The 13284-nt window shown below is 31.3% G+C and overlaps 1 protein-coding gene across 2 annotated transcripts; it reads right to left on the bottom strand.

Moving 5' to 3' along the window:
* Positions 1–950: 950 nt before the first annotated feature.
* Positions 951–7593, bottom strand: LOC115966228 (putative laccase-9). 2 transcript variants are annotated; one of them, XM_031085476.1, is made up of 7 exons: positions 7403–7483; positions 7009–7160; positions 4100–4344; positions 3813–3938; positions 2305–2893; positions 1504–1856; positions 951–1211 (listed from the first exon to the last, which is right to left on the bottom strand). In XM_031085476.1, the coding sequence occupies exons 1-7, from the start codon at positions 7403–7405 to the stop codon at positions 1078–1080; spliced, it is 1602 nt and encodes a 533-aa protein (XP_030941336.1). In that variant the 5' UTR covers positions 7406–7483; the 3' UTR covers positions 951–1077. The 2 variants fall into 2 exon arrangements, with proteins under 2 accessions (XP_030941336.1, XP_030941335.1); XM_031085475.1 differs by having other exon boundaries at positions 953–1211; positions 7429–7593.
* Between the last annotated feature and the right edge of the window lie 5691 nt (positions 7594–13284).

The raw sequence follows: 13284 nt of genomic DNA, 5'->3' as shown, positions 1-13284 counted from the left end.
GGGACAACTAAGACACTAGTTCTAATGGGTTTTAGGTCTTTCTACCAACTCTTGATAAACTCAAAATTACTATTAATTATATTTAATACCACTATATAAATTTAAATGCACTCTATGCCTTATTAATAAATTATATCCAGGATTTTATCATACATTCAACTCATTCATTAAAATATTTGTAGTAATACAAAGTCATAAATGTTAACTGCCGCTTTGCAGATTACTACATTTTAATCCTCGAGTACTCAGTTTAATCCTTTAAGTTATTTATCATATATTTATGAAATCCAATTTCATAAATTTATACTTTAGTAACTCCTTACTAAAATGGTTAGGCCTAACACTCTGAATAACCAAATCCATTAAACTTATCTTATTGGAATATTTTATATCTCTGTTAAAAAATTATGAATTTCATCTTAAGAATATATGTTCCTTCAACACTAAATGTGGTTGTCCAACATACTGATATTTTGATCGTGACTTTAGATCTCATTCATGATATATTAAAGCAACCTACACTTCATAATCAGGTTCATTATTCTCTCAGGATTAAGAGTTGATGTAAATAGAAGTCATGAGATTTATTATTCATTTGATAGTCGTTAGTAGAATAATAATTCTCACAGCAGTCCAGTTCAATATGTCTTAACACTTAAAACATATCAACATATCAACTAGAAGTCTCCACTTCCATGATCAAGACAAATCATCTTAGTTAATATATTATAATCTTTGCAGATGAAATGTCAAATTTCATCATCGATTACGAACTAAAATTCTGAATTTACAAAGAACTTGTGATTTATATTTTATGTGACTAAATCACATAAATCTCATACTATGCATCTTATGAACAATATGATAATGTTCAAATATTCATACTACCATTATTTTAGATAATAACAAAACAAATTTATTAATCACAACATAATGTCATATATAACATCATACAATAGGATTTAAATGACACATCCTAACATTGCATAATTTTACTTACTATAATTCTTGAAAGACCTCATTGAAATCAGGTTCTACTGTTTAAGTCCTGACATTAAAACAGTAAATTTTCTCGCATTAGGAACAAGTAGGCAAATTAGCCGGGGGTGGCCGAATGCTTGTTGCGCTGGTGGTCCCATTCTTCACTATGATGACAGTGTCCATACCCCAGCTTGCATGCCTTTCCAAATGACAATGCATATACCATACACCTGAAGAATATTATAAATGTCAGTAACAAGAGAAAATTTAGGGACACGGGTTTTGTGCCACAATAAAGCTATCACAATTCTAAAGTGATTGATTGTGATTAATGGATAAAAAAATGAGTAAATTTACGTGGATGCAATTATCTAATTACTCACAGTCAACCACTTTATCATGTTGTGGAAAAAATTTTCAAAAATGATATGGTCATAAGCGCATTGATGTATTATCATCATATGCATATACATTTATCATTCATCGTGACTAATATGAGAGAGAGAGAGAGAGAGAGAGTACCGGGATTATTAGCAACAAATCTAATAGTAGCCCATCCACTCTTAGGAACTCCAAAGGTATTGACTTCTGGTGGATCAATCAAGTTATAAGTCTTGGGGGAAGTGGTTTTGTTGAAATTCCCATAACCTGTCCCAAGCAAATAGAAGCTAAAACCATGCAAATGCATAGGATGATTCTCTGGATTCCCAATACTAGTTCCTTGGAACACTATCTCCACCCTTTTACCATACTCTATGATCTTTGCCTTTGTTCCTGTGCTTGGGAGTAGTAAGTTATCGTTTGAATCTCCCGTGAAGTTAAAAAGAAAAGGTGGCCTATTTGGGAAATTACTTTCATAAACGTTGGACAGATTCCTGTAAAATGATTTTGAAGATACAATAAAATTGGAGCAATATTTGAACATTTTTCATAACTGTTTACATAATTACTTTCACCATTGACACATTTTTTTATTTTATTTTTATTTATTTTTATATATTATGTATCAATCACATTAGACAATATTAATAATTGTGAATTTTTCTTTAAAAGAATATTATATGCCTAAATTTTTTGTAAACATTGTTTCTAGTTATAAGCACAACCACCAAATTAAGGGGAAAACTTATGTACATTATATTAAGTTCTTCAATTAAATTCAAATCTCTAGTTGCATTGATCATTAAAAACAAACAATGTAATCATTTCCAAAGACAATTCATTTTAAAAATCTAATATACAGATACTACACCTAAGATATATACTGTCTTTTAAGTTTTACGCACAAATTAATACTAACAACATAAGTATGGCAGTACTAACCTGTAGTATGCTTGTAGTATATCAATTTTTGGGGTCGAAAAGCTTATGTTGTTTAAGCTAGCTGCTAAAATGGAATTATTTGGACCCCCACACACAGCTTTATCACAAGTTAACTGATTTACAGAAACTGTGATAAATATCCGTTCATCAACTCCAGTTGGGACACTAATTGGGTGATCTTTGCTCGCCAAAGCTCTTAAGCGAGTTGTGAAGTTGTCAGCAGCAGACTTGGAAGTAATTTTAGGAAGGGTTGGAAAGGAAGGAGAGGATGGAGGAGTATAATTGCCTACGTACTGGAGAATTGCTGTAGTGGTGGAATTGTCGTATGGAGCATTAGAGTCAAAGAAAGGACGAGCAGCTATGTAATAATGGCTTGGAGACTGGTTTGCTGTGACCAAAATGTCCATTGTTTGTCCTGGAGATATCATGACGTAGCTAGTGTTTATGGGTTTTAAGTATGAAGCATCTTGTGCAACAACTGTGAGCTTGTGATGTGCAATGGCGAAGAACATTTCTTCATTCATGCCGGCGTGGATGAGGCGGAGAAGATAGGTCTTTCCTTGAATAACTCGTAGACGATATGTTGTTGCTGAAGCATGAAAATATGATCAATTAATTGTAGTTTAATTAAAGAAGGGGTTAAGATGGAGTTATAACCGATATAACTTTAAGTAATGTTAGACAACATAATAACTTTTTATTGGAATAAAATTTTGAAAATCCGACCTTGACATTATATATTCCCATCCCAATATTCTTAACACATTGCATATCAAATTTCATATAAATCAAATTTTATTGACTATTTGATTAAGGAAACTATCTTTTACACTTAATTTTAAAATATAAAAATCTTAATATTAAAATATTTGATATATGACATAGTTTGTGATTTCCATTTCTTTAAAATTTTAGCAAATATGTAAGGTATAAGAAAAAAAAATGTAATTCAACAATAGCTTTGTCAAAATTGATATCCAATAAAATATTTTGAATAATGTAATTTGAACACAACTCTTAAAACCATATCCAACGTTTTCCAACTATCAGTGGTAAGTATTGTTTTTGCTTTCCCCCCAAATAAGGGAAGAAAAATCATTTACAAGAGCATTTTTTTTTATAAGAGAAATTATTGTTGCTAACACCCGGATGTAAAGTATTTCACACAATGTTTACACTTTCATGCTAGTAAACCATATTTTATACATTTTTTTGTTTTTTGAGTATGGACATGGAGCGAGTGTGCGATTGGCCCCTACTTCTTCTTTTTCTTTTTTAATCTCAGTTTCTTTTGCAAATTATCTAAGTTTTAGTTTTTTGTCATACATTTAATATAAAAGTTACCAAAAACTAAATACACTATGCAAATAACTACCGCAAATAAGTTGTTCTCGAACGCACTAATGTGGATACAATTGGATGCGAAAAAATCAAAGCTCTTTTATAAAACAATTTTTATTTTTTAGAAATTTTTTTTCCCCATGATATATTTGGAAAGAAATTCATACCAATAGAGCAATTGTTTGGATATCCTGGTTGGCCATTAAGAGTGAAGGCATCTGATACATTTGGATCAGCACCGGTTGCTGTAGCTTCATCGATTATTTCCTTCACATCTCCCTTATACCATTCCGCTGCAATGTATAAAAAGGAAGATTTAGATGTATAAGTACAAACTTAGCATACATTTAATTTCCAGTTAATCTTTTGCAATCCTCCCAGTTATATGGTATATATATGCCATTATATCCTCTCTGAAAATAAGTTATGGCCACTAGCCATTACTAAATTATACCCAATATAATTACTTCTTCAGCATAGGGCTTTGGAAATGGATAAGAGGTTCCATTTTTAGGAGAGATAACAATTGCGCCATGAACTGTTGCACGCGACCAGTCACTATGGGCATGCCACCAAAGCGTTCCTTCTTCATTAGAAAATACAACCTCATAAGTGAATTTTTTTCCTGGTTTAATTGGACACTGGGTAATATTTTCAGGACCATCTGACCATGGATTTCTTGGTTGCTTAACTCCGTGCCTGTTTTAAAAATAAAAAAGAAGTGTTCATCAGCTTTATAAGTTTTATTCCATATAATTGTATCATTCAATAAATTCTTTAAAGATTAACGGATAAAGCAGTAGGATCTCAAGTGTTAGTTACTATAGTTTCAATTTTTATCACTCATCACTCAATTTTTATCACTCATTATTTACTTTTCATAGGTCCCACACCTGACTTACTTGTTTGGTTAAATTTTTTTTTTTTTTTTTTAATTTTCATAACTCAAATCTCAAAAAATTGAGTTAGGTGTGGTTTGGATAGGAATTATTGCGTCTGCGTTTTGTGTTCTGCGTTTTTCTCTTTTTTTTAAAAAAATTTCCTCATGAGTTTCAGCTTTGTTAGGAGACAAGAATTACTGTTTACTCACTATTTATCACTATTTACACACTTAAAATTATTAAAAATGGGTCTTACGATATTATTCACACATTTAAAAATTATTTTATTACAATATTTTCAATTTTAACAAAAATAAATTGTATCCGAGGGAACTCTTAGAACAATGAAAATTGAAAACAAGTTTAAGTTGTTTTTAAGTGATGAGAAATGTGCTACGGTGGTATCATTGTAATTCTTTGCATCTATGTGGGACCGCTTCAATGTCTAGTCTCAATCACACTCCACCCAACAACTCTCTTTCTTTATTTCTTTTATTTATTTTATCTTTCTTTCTCTTTCTTCAATGCCTGGGTCTTTTTTTCTTACTTACACACGGGTTCCTAAGACCAGTGGGCTCCACAGTTTTGAGATAAGGTTGCCTTTTTATCTAAAAACTTAAGCCAAGTTTTGATGCCAGCTACAATGGGATCTGACTGGAGCATCACAGTTGAATTAAAAATTTAGTTATTTATCTTCATTAAAAATTATTTTATCTATTTTAATTATATATATTGTAGTAGTGAATTTATTTTAACTTTTAATATAATAAAATAATGTAAATATCACAATAAAATAATATATTTATTATAATAAAATAATTTATTTTATTATAATAAAATAATATATTTACTACATACAACCATCACAATAACCACACACATAACCACAACCACACACATAACCACAACCACAACCACCACCACCACAACGACTAAGAAAAAAAAAATCAACCAAGCCTACACCCACCAGACCCACCAGGCAACACTCACACCTACCACTACGAAACCCACCCAAGCCACCATCACGAACACACCGATCTACTCACAAACCCACCCACAGTCCAATCATCCACCGACGCTGATCTACCCACACAACCATAACCACCGACGCTGATCTACTCTATTCCTCACTAGGTAATATATCCACTGATGCCGAAGAACCTAGCCACCCATTGACGTCGATTTACCCACACAACCACAACCACCACCACACCACAACCCACAGTAGGAAAAAAAAAATGGCAACCAAGTAAAGGCCCAATGGGTTGGCGGCGTGGATCGGTAGCGTGGTTCTGCAGCATGCCGGTGGCATGGGTCCGCAGCGTGGGGGTGGGCTGGTAGCGGTGAAGCAGATCAGCGAAGTAGAGAGTAGATGAGGGAGAGAAAAAAAATGAGGAGGAAAATGGATGAAAGAAGAGAAGCCAGAGAGAGGAAAAGAAAGAAAGAGAAAATATTTTTTAAACAAAAGAGGAGAGAGAAATTTAATAAAATATATATATATATATATATATTTATATATATTTTTTAGCTCTCAGCCACTGTAGCAATGAAGGTAAAAAAAAATAGATATAGCTCCATTACTGGATGATGGTTTTTTGTGTTTTGGTAGAACTAAATTAGCTATATAGCCATTCAGCTCCACTACTGTGAGTGCTTTTAATAGAAAATTGAGAATTAGAATATGAGATATGAGATAGAGGATTGAGTGATGAGAATTGAGATATAAGTGAATAGTGAACCAAATTAGGCCTTAGACTCTAGCCCAATTTCATTTTGGACATCATGCATGAGGTTATTCACTATTTTTTATACGTTTAAATTTTTATAAAATGAATGTATTTTAACTTTTTGTTTACCTTTAAAATGTTATTTTTTAAAATCACATTTTCCCAGCTCACTATTTTTAATACTTTTTTTCTTTTTAGGGTAAAATATAGTTTACAACCAAAGATTTGGTCTAATGCCAGCTAGATTTAAATTTTTTTAAAAACTAACTAACTTGGTTCCTAAACCTTTAGGTTTGTTACTCATTTTTCTCCTTTTTTTTACAGTAGTTATGGAATAAGTTGGTCAATTTTGTAAAGTTTTAAACTTAATTGGCATTAGCCTAAGCTTCAACGGTGTTAATTATATTTTACCATTGTTTAAATATAGTTTTTAAACTTTAAAGTTACAAACAATACCGAATTATATTAATCTAAACTCTAAAACTAATTAAAACCTTTTGATTTATTGGACAAAGCAACCCATGAAATTAGGGCAAAGATCCTGTGTACCAGATCCATTAGAGTTATGATATTTGTCCACTTTTAGCCACCATCTTGAAATTATGCATATGGTAAAATGTAAACTAAAAGTTCTAATAAAGAGATGATATTATGCGACATCATGCTTATAACACGCAGAGGTAAATAAGACATACTGTGAGTGAATTGACACAGTAGTCAACCATGAGAGAGAGAGAGAGAGATTGATCATTTACCAGTGAATAGTCACGCCATACTTTCCGTTATTTTGAACAGTGACAAATGCTGTGTCACCTTTTTGAACACGAAGGACTGGCCCTGGGAATTGACCATCTACAGTCAGCATGCTCTTGGTGCTACATAGCCTGGTAAAATTCGTCTCCTTCAGCTGCAACCAGAAATGGACATTGATATGAGAAACACAAACTTTCAAATTTGAACATATATATATATATATATATATATTGAGTAACTTAAACAACATATTTCAACATAAATGAAACTAGTGTGCTTCTCTTTCCCTTTACACTGGTCACCGCATGTTTTTCAAAAGCATCTGCTTTTATGATAGAAGGGAAAATTGGATCTTGTCTAAGATATGTTTGGATAAGTTTCTTTTTTTATGCGTACCATAGTAGGTGGTAAGTGACACTTACTACGTAGGTGTAATTATGGACTACTGAGGCCGTGCAAAGCGGCAGTCCATCCAGATACAAGAACCCCAGAAAAGCTAAGATCAATAATACCTTCTTCACTCCCATTTGTGCAAGCTACTCTTACCACACATAAAATACACTACTCTCAGTCTCACTCACAATCTCTTTTCTTTTTCGGTTTGGAGTCTTTCGACCAAGGTTTTAGGATCTATTTATAGAAGTATAAATGCACGGAAAGAAACAGATGCATGTACAAATTGATAATGCACAAGATTGTAATTTTAGTGTTTGGTACCAACACATAAAAACTGAAAATTATTGTTTAAAAATATGTATAGAAATATGTGTAGATGAAAAAGTGTGTGTAAATATGTGTAATATTATTTAAAAACTAAAAATTGTTATTAGAAAACATATACCAAATACCCTATTAATTTTGAGTAATTTTGATTTTTTTTTTCTCCCAATGTTTCAAAATTTTAATATGTTTAAGTTATGGATTCAAATTAGAACAATAACTATTTATCATATATGATTTGTTGTAAAAATATTGTAGATATAACACCTCTCATTTTGACTATACCTCTTATCTATATATATATATATATATATATATAAAATCGAAGCTTTTGAAGCTTCCACAATTTTTCATGTCAGTACAATTTTTAAATATAATATAAAAACAAATTTAAAAAAAAAAAACAATTTTCCATGTCAACACAATTTTTAAATATAAATAAAAACAAATTTAAAAAAAAAAAAAAAAAAAAAAAAAAAACATAAAACTGATGTCACGGGAAATTCAGCCACATAGTAGTAATATATAAATCTCTTAAAACCTAAACCTAAACCTAAACCTAAACGTAAGGACTAAATATTTATGCGCCTTCTCTTACATAAACCAAATACATCAGGAAAGCAAGACCTACTGGTTTATGGAGAAGTTGTATATAGGTTTTCGTTTATGGAACAGTTGTAAATATTTATACCTTTGAACTTCTCTTGCTTTCCTCATGCTTCACAGATTTGACTGGTCTTCAAGTTATAGTATACCAATTGAATAGCTTTATTTTACTAATACTTCTGTCATTCTTTGCAGTCTCATGCTTCACAGATTATTAGTTTTAAATTTCAATATGAACTGATTCCAATTTTTCCCAAGGTAAGGATGTATCGTAGGTTGACTGGTCTTCAAGTTATAGTATATTAATTGAATAGCTTTATTTTACTAATACTTTTGTCATTCTTTGCAATCTCATGCTTCACAGATTCTTGGTTTTAAATTTCAATATTATAAGCGTATGGAAGTAAATAGTCCTATACCGCAAGATTCTTGGTTTTACATCAGTTCTTTATCTCAAAGATAAGACTTTTATTTCTACCGCAAGAACTATTTAGGTATGTATCCCTTACAAGCACACATAAACTTAAATTGTCTTTTAATATATGCATGCTTTATTATTTTCCAATAGTTTTCTCGTGCATCGCACGGGTTAGCGACTAATAGTTCTAAAAATTATACTCATAAAATTGTGTTTTAAGTTTATGTGACATTTAACAAATATCTAATTACTTAAATCCAAAATACATCTAAACTTAGGGTATGGATTCAAAATTTAAAATTAAGTCACGCTTAAAAAAAAAAATTACAATTTAATATTGAAAATATAAAAAAAAATAAAAATAAAAAGAGAAAATCGGAAACACATGAACCGCGTGGGATATATATATATATATTTTTATTATTATTATTATTATTTTTTTTTTTTGTGTGGGAGAAACCGCGTGGGACTTTCCATGTGTCGGCATTTTGTCTTTCAGCCGTCCAGTAGCCTTCTCTTCCTTCTGAGTGTACGTAAGAGTTTCAGCCGAGCATTAGCCTTCTCTTCCTTCTGAGTGTACGTAAGAGGGGCCTCTACACCTGTCCGTAGCCAAGTGGATTAAAAAGAAAAAGAAAAAGAGAAAGAAAAAAGGAAGAAGGAATATCTCCTCTCCTCCAAAATATTGGTTAGTTTTATATATAACTATTTTACAAGACTAAAAAATACCAAAAGAATGTACATATTTTTAAAAATATAATCAATAAAAATTAGCATAAGTAATTTTGATATATGAAAATAATATTTTACACCTTGATTTTTATAGGTTGATTCGAGTTAGCTCTATTTTTTAGAAGTTTTAAATTAAATCTTACATTTTAAAAAAAAAATGTTTCAATTTAAACTTATATATCTATACTATCTATAAGTAGATTTTTATTTTTGAACTGGACTTTTATGTGGTTTAGAAATAATCTTAAACCTTATATTTAACAAAGAAAAAAACTTGAGGACAACCCGTAAAAATATATTTCCAACTTCACTTAAAATGTTTACAAAATATGACACTTTCTTATTAATCCATATCTTCAAAACAAACTTATCCAAAATTTTAAAAATGACTATAGACCCCCCCCCCCCCCCCAAAAAAAAAAGCCTCATTGCGTGTGATGAGGCTAGTTCATTTATAATAACATTGGAAAAAAAAAATAGAAACCATGCAGCATCGTTTATTACATATAATATCATACCAGTTGTAATCTATTTTGTGAAATCTCTATAGACATCTTTGTATTATGTGTTAAAAATTTTATTGTGAAAATATATTGCATACTGATGCTTTGTTTGGTTGGGAGGATAGGAAATATGTATTTTATTCATCATATATATTCGATAAAAACTAGAAAAGTGAACAAATGAAGTATAAATTACATTTTCATTATCCATCCAATTGTCTTTCCTCTCCAATTTCACTCCAACCAAATAATAGAAAATCACATTTTCCTTCCCCAATTTATAGTGTAAAACTCCTATTTCTTTTAAAGCGTACTTTTCAAAATTTATTCAAAAGCAAGAAAACTATATATTTTAGTGGAGTAATTTTAAGATGCACACCATTTATCACTTTTTTTTTCAATAGATAAACACAAAACAAACAAAACCCAACAAAAAAAAAAAATTCATCAAATCCGGTCAAATTGAGAGAATAAGGAAGAGAAAGAGAGGCAACTGGGTTCGATCTTGGTGTGGCGGAGGCAAGATCGTGCGGTGGAGGCAAGATCGAACTGTGGGTCGCTAGTCTTGCAGTGGTTTGCTTGATATGGGTAGAGAGAAAAAGGGTAGATCAGTGACAAATTGAGGGAGAAAGAGTGACAAATTGAGGGAAAGTGAGAACGATGGCGAGAACAGCGGCGCCGATGAGCTGTGGGTCGAGAACGAGATCGGTTTTGGGTGGATCAGTCTTGGATGGTGACAATCTAGGCGGTGCTGGGGTGCGACGATCTTGCCGGTGCTGGGATGCAACTTGCTGGTGCGTGGATGTGCGATCGGAGCTCTCGTCAGTGCTTGGAAGTGGTGATTGAAGCTCTCGCCAGTTTTGCTGTTTCTCTCTCTCTTCTATTTTCCTAGGATGGAAATCAATTGTAGGGAAAATGAAAGCGTAAAATATTTTACAGGGTTTTGGGGCATGATTTACAATCAACGGAAATCATTTTCCGTTTGACTGAATTTTCTGGGACAATCCCAATACGATTAGTGGTGTAAAATATTTTCCAGAAACTATTTACTACTGAAATAAACGCAGCCTAAGTGATTGACAGCTTCGGCCATTTGGCTCTCTCAACACAGAGAGCATTGGTTTTTATTTATTTTTATTTTTTATTTTAGCATATGGGAATTAGACAAATGTGTGGCAAAAGGAGCATATGATGACGATTACCTAGACAACGAAATAATGACAAAGAAAATTAGGCCATTTGATTTGACAGCTTGGTCACCTAGCAGCAAAGAGAGAGAAAGAGAGTTTTGAATTGCACAACAAAGATTAATTAGTGGGTCACTTGACAGCTTGTTAGTAATATTAATTTCATATATAGTTTTGATCAAAATTGAAAGTCATAATTGAAGCATATAAGAACTATAGAAAGGAAAAAAGGACATGTGCTTTCCAAGGAAAAGTTTTTAATCAATATTTTAAACTGTCTTCATGTCCAGTACATGGAAATTTTATGTGCATGCTAACTACAATATCATATTACCATCATTTTTTTGAGTTAAAAAAAAAAAAAATGACAATCATTTCTTTCATATATAGAGAAAATACATACGATTTAATTTGTCGGGCTCAAGAAACTTACAAATGTAATGACCTATGAAGTTACCTTATAAATCAGATTTGCCTGCAATATTCTCACATTGATTCCAGTTGACACAAGTGCTCCATTAATGTAAGCAAAACTATTACTCGAGCATTGTTTTTTTTTTTTTTTCTCTTTTTCTTTTCTTTTCTAGGCTGAATAGGCACTGGACTTCTATAAGGGGGAAAAATAGAATTTGGGACACCATACTATATGGCATGAATTTGATGAGAAATAGAACTCACAAATAATGAGAAATTTTGTAGATCAGAAGCACTTGAAGGTGGAAATCTAGTGAAGTGGTTTGAACAATTTGAAGGCAGGTCATGGGGCTTGCAAGATTTTTATAGGATGTCATAATTTTGTAGTACTAAATGCGAAGTACAAAAGATGTACTGCATCATTTACGGGACTTTCCAATAGTTAATATTCCTTTGTTTCACCAAACCATAGCATTTTAAATCTTGTATTGTCTCAGTTAATACCTTGCTAAATTAGTAAATTTTATCCTCATAAACTGGCAGTATACTATAAGATGTATAGAATGAATAAAAATGGCACGTGTATATATATATATATATATATATATACTAGTCACTAACCCGTGCGATGCACGAGAAACTATTAAAAAATAAATTTAATCCGTCTTTTTGTTCTATTAAGTATTAAATTTAATATAATCTTTCTTTTATTTTTTTAAATAAGAGTTTAGGTCTAATGATAAAAAGCAATCATCGTGTAACAGAAGTAATAGATTAACTTTTTATTGAAACTAAAAAAAAAAAAAAAGGGTATAACATCATTTTGAATAATAAATCTATAGTTTTATAACATCTTAAACTTTTTTTTTTTCCCTTAATGGCATAATGTGTTAGGATCACAAAAGAGTATGTGTAAAATCTAACTCGTGCTATGCACGGGAATGCTAGCAATTTTTTTAATTAAAAATAAATAAAAATTAAGATGAACCTTCAAATGATGTGACATTAGAATTGTAACAGCCATCAAATAATAACAAAATATACATTTTTCTAGATTAAAAAAATAACACAAATAGCTCAGCCATTTGCTTGTGTGACACTGTTGTACCACTCCCAAATGACACATACACCACAGAATCATTTGGTTGCTTGTTTAGCCAATCAAACAGCAAGCCATTCTTGGACGAGTTACCTAATTGTGTTACTATTAGACAAATTGGGTACACTGGTCTTTTTAATACATAACCAAATAGTTTATCATCTGTCAAAGCCGCAATTGTTTTAGGCTGAAGCTCCTCCCAACTGTTTTTTATTTGCACATATTGGGCAAATGTCCCAATACATGTCTTTTTGCTACGACTTTTTTTTTATTTTTCAATTTCATTTATTTCATGTCTTCCACTAAATATACATGTATTCATTATATTTAAAAAAACCTTGAAGTAAAGCTGTATCCTCAAATAACTAAATATAAGAATTTAATTCCTCTCTGTTTAAATTTAAAACCAAATTATGCATAAAAGCAAAAAAATTCTCCTTTGTTCCAATACGTCTTTAGCACCAAAATCACAAATCCATTAAAACCAAATTGTGTATAGAAAATCTTAGAGACTGAAAGACAACTTTAAAGTGTTTTTTTTGTATCTTCTTCCTTTGTTGCTTTGTAGCAGTCCTTGAATTTGCAATTTTGTTTTCCTTGAA

Source organism: Quercus lobata, chromosome 11 (assembly GCF_001633185.2).
Source record: "Quercus lobata isolate SW786 chromosome 11, ValleyOak3.0 Primary Assembly, whole genome shotgun sequence".
NCBI classification, from domain to species: domain Eukaryota; kingdom Viridiplantae; phylum Streptophyta; class Magnoliopsida; order Fagales; family Fagaceae; genus Quercus; species Quercus lobata.
This window is presented reverse-complemented; position numbering and strand designations above follow the sequence as displayed.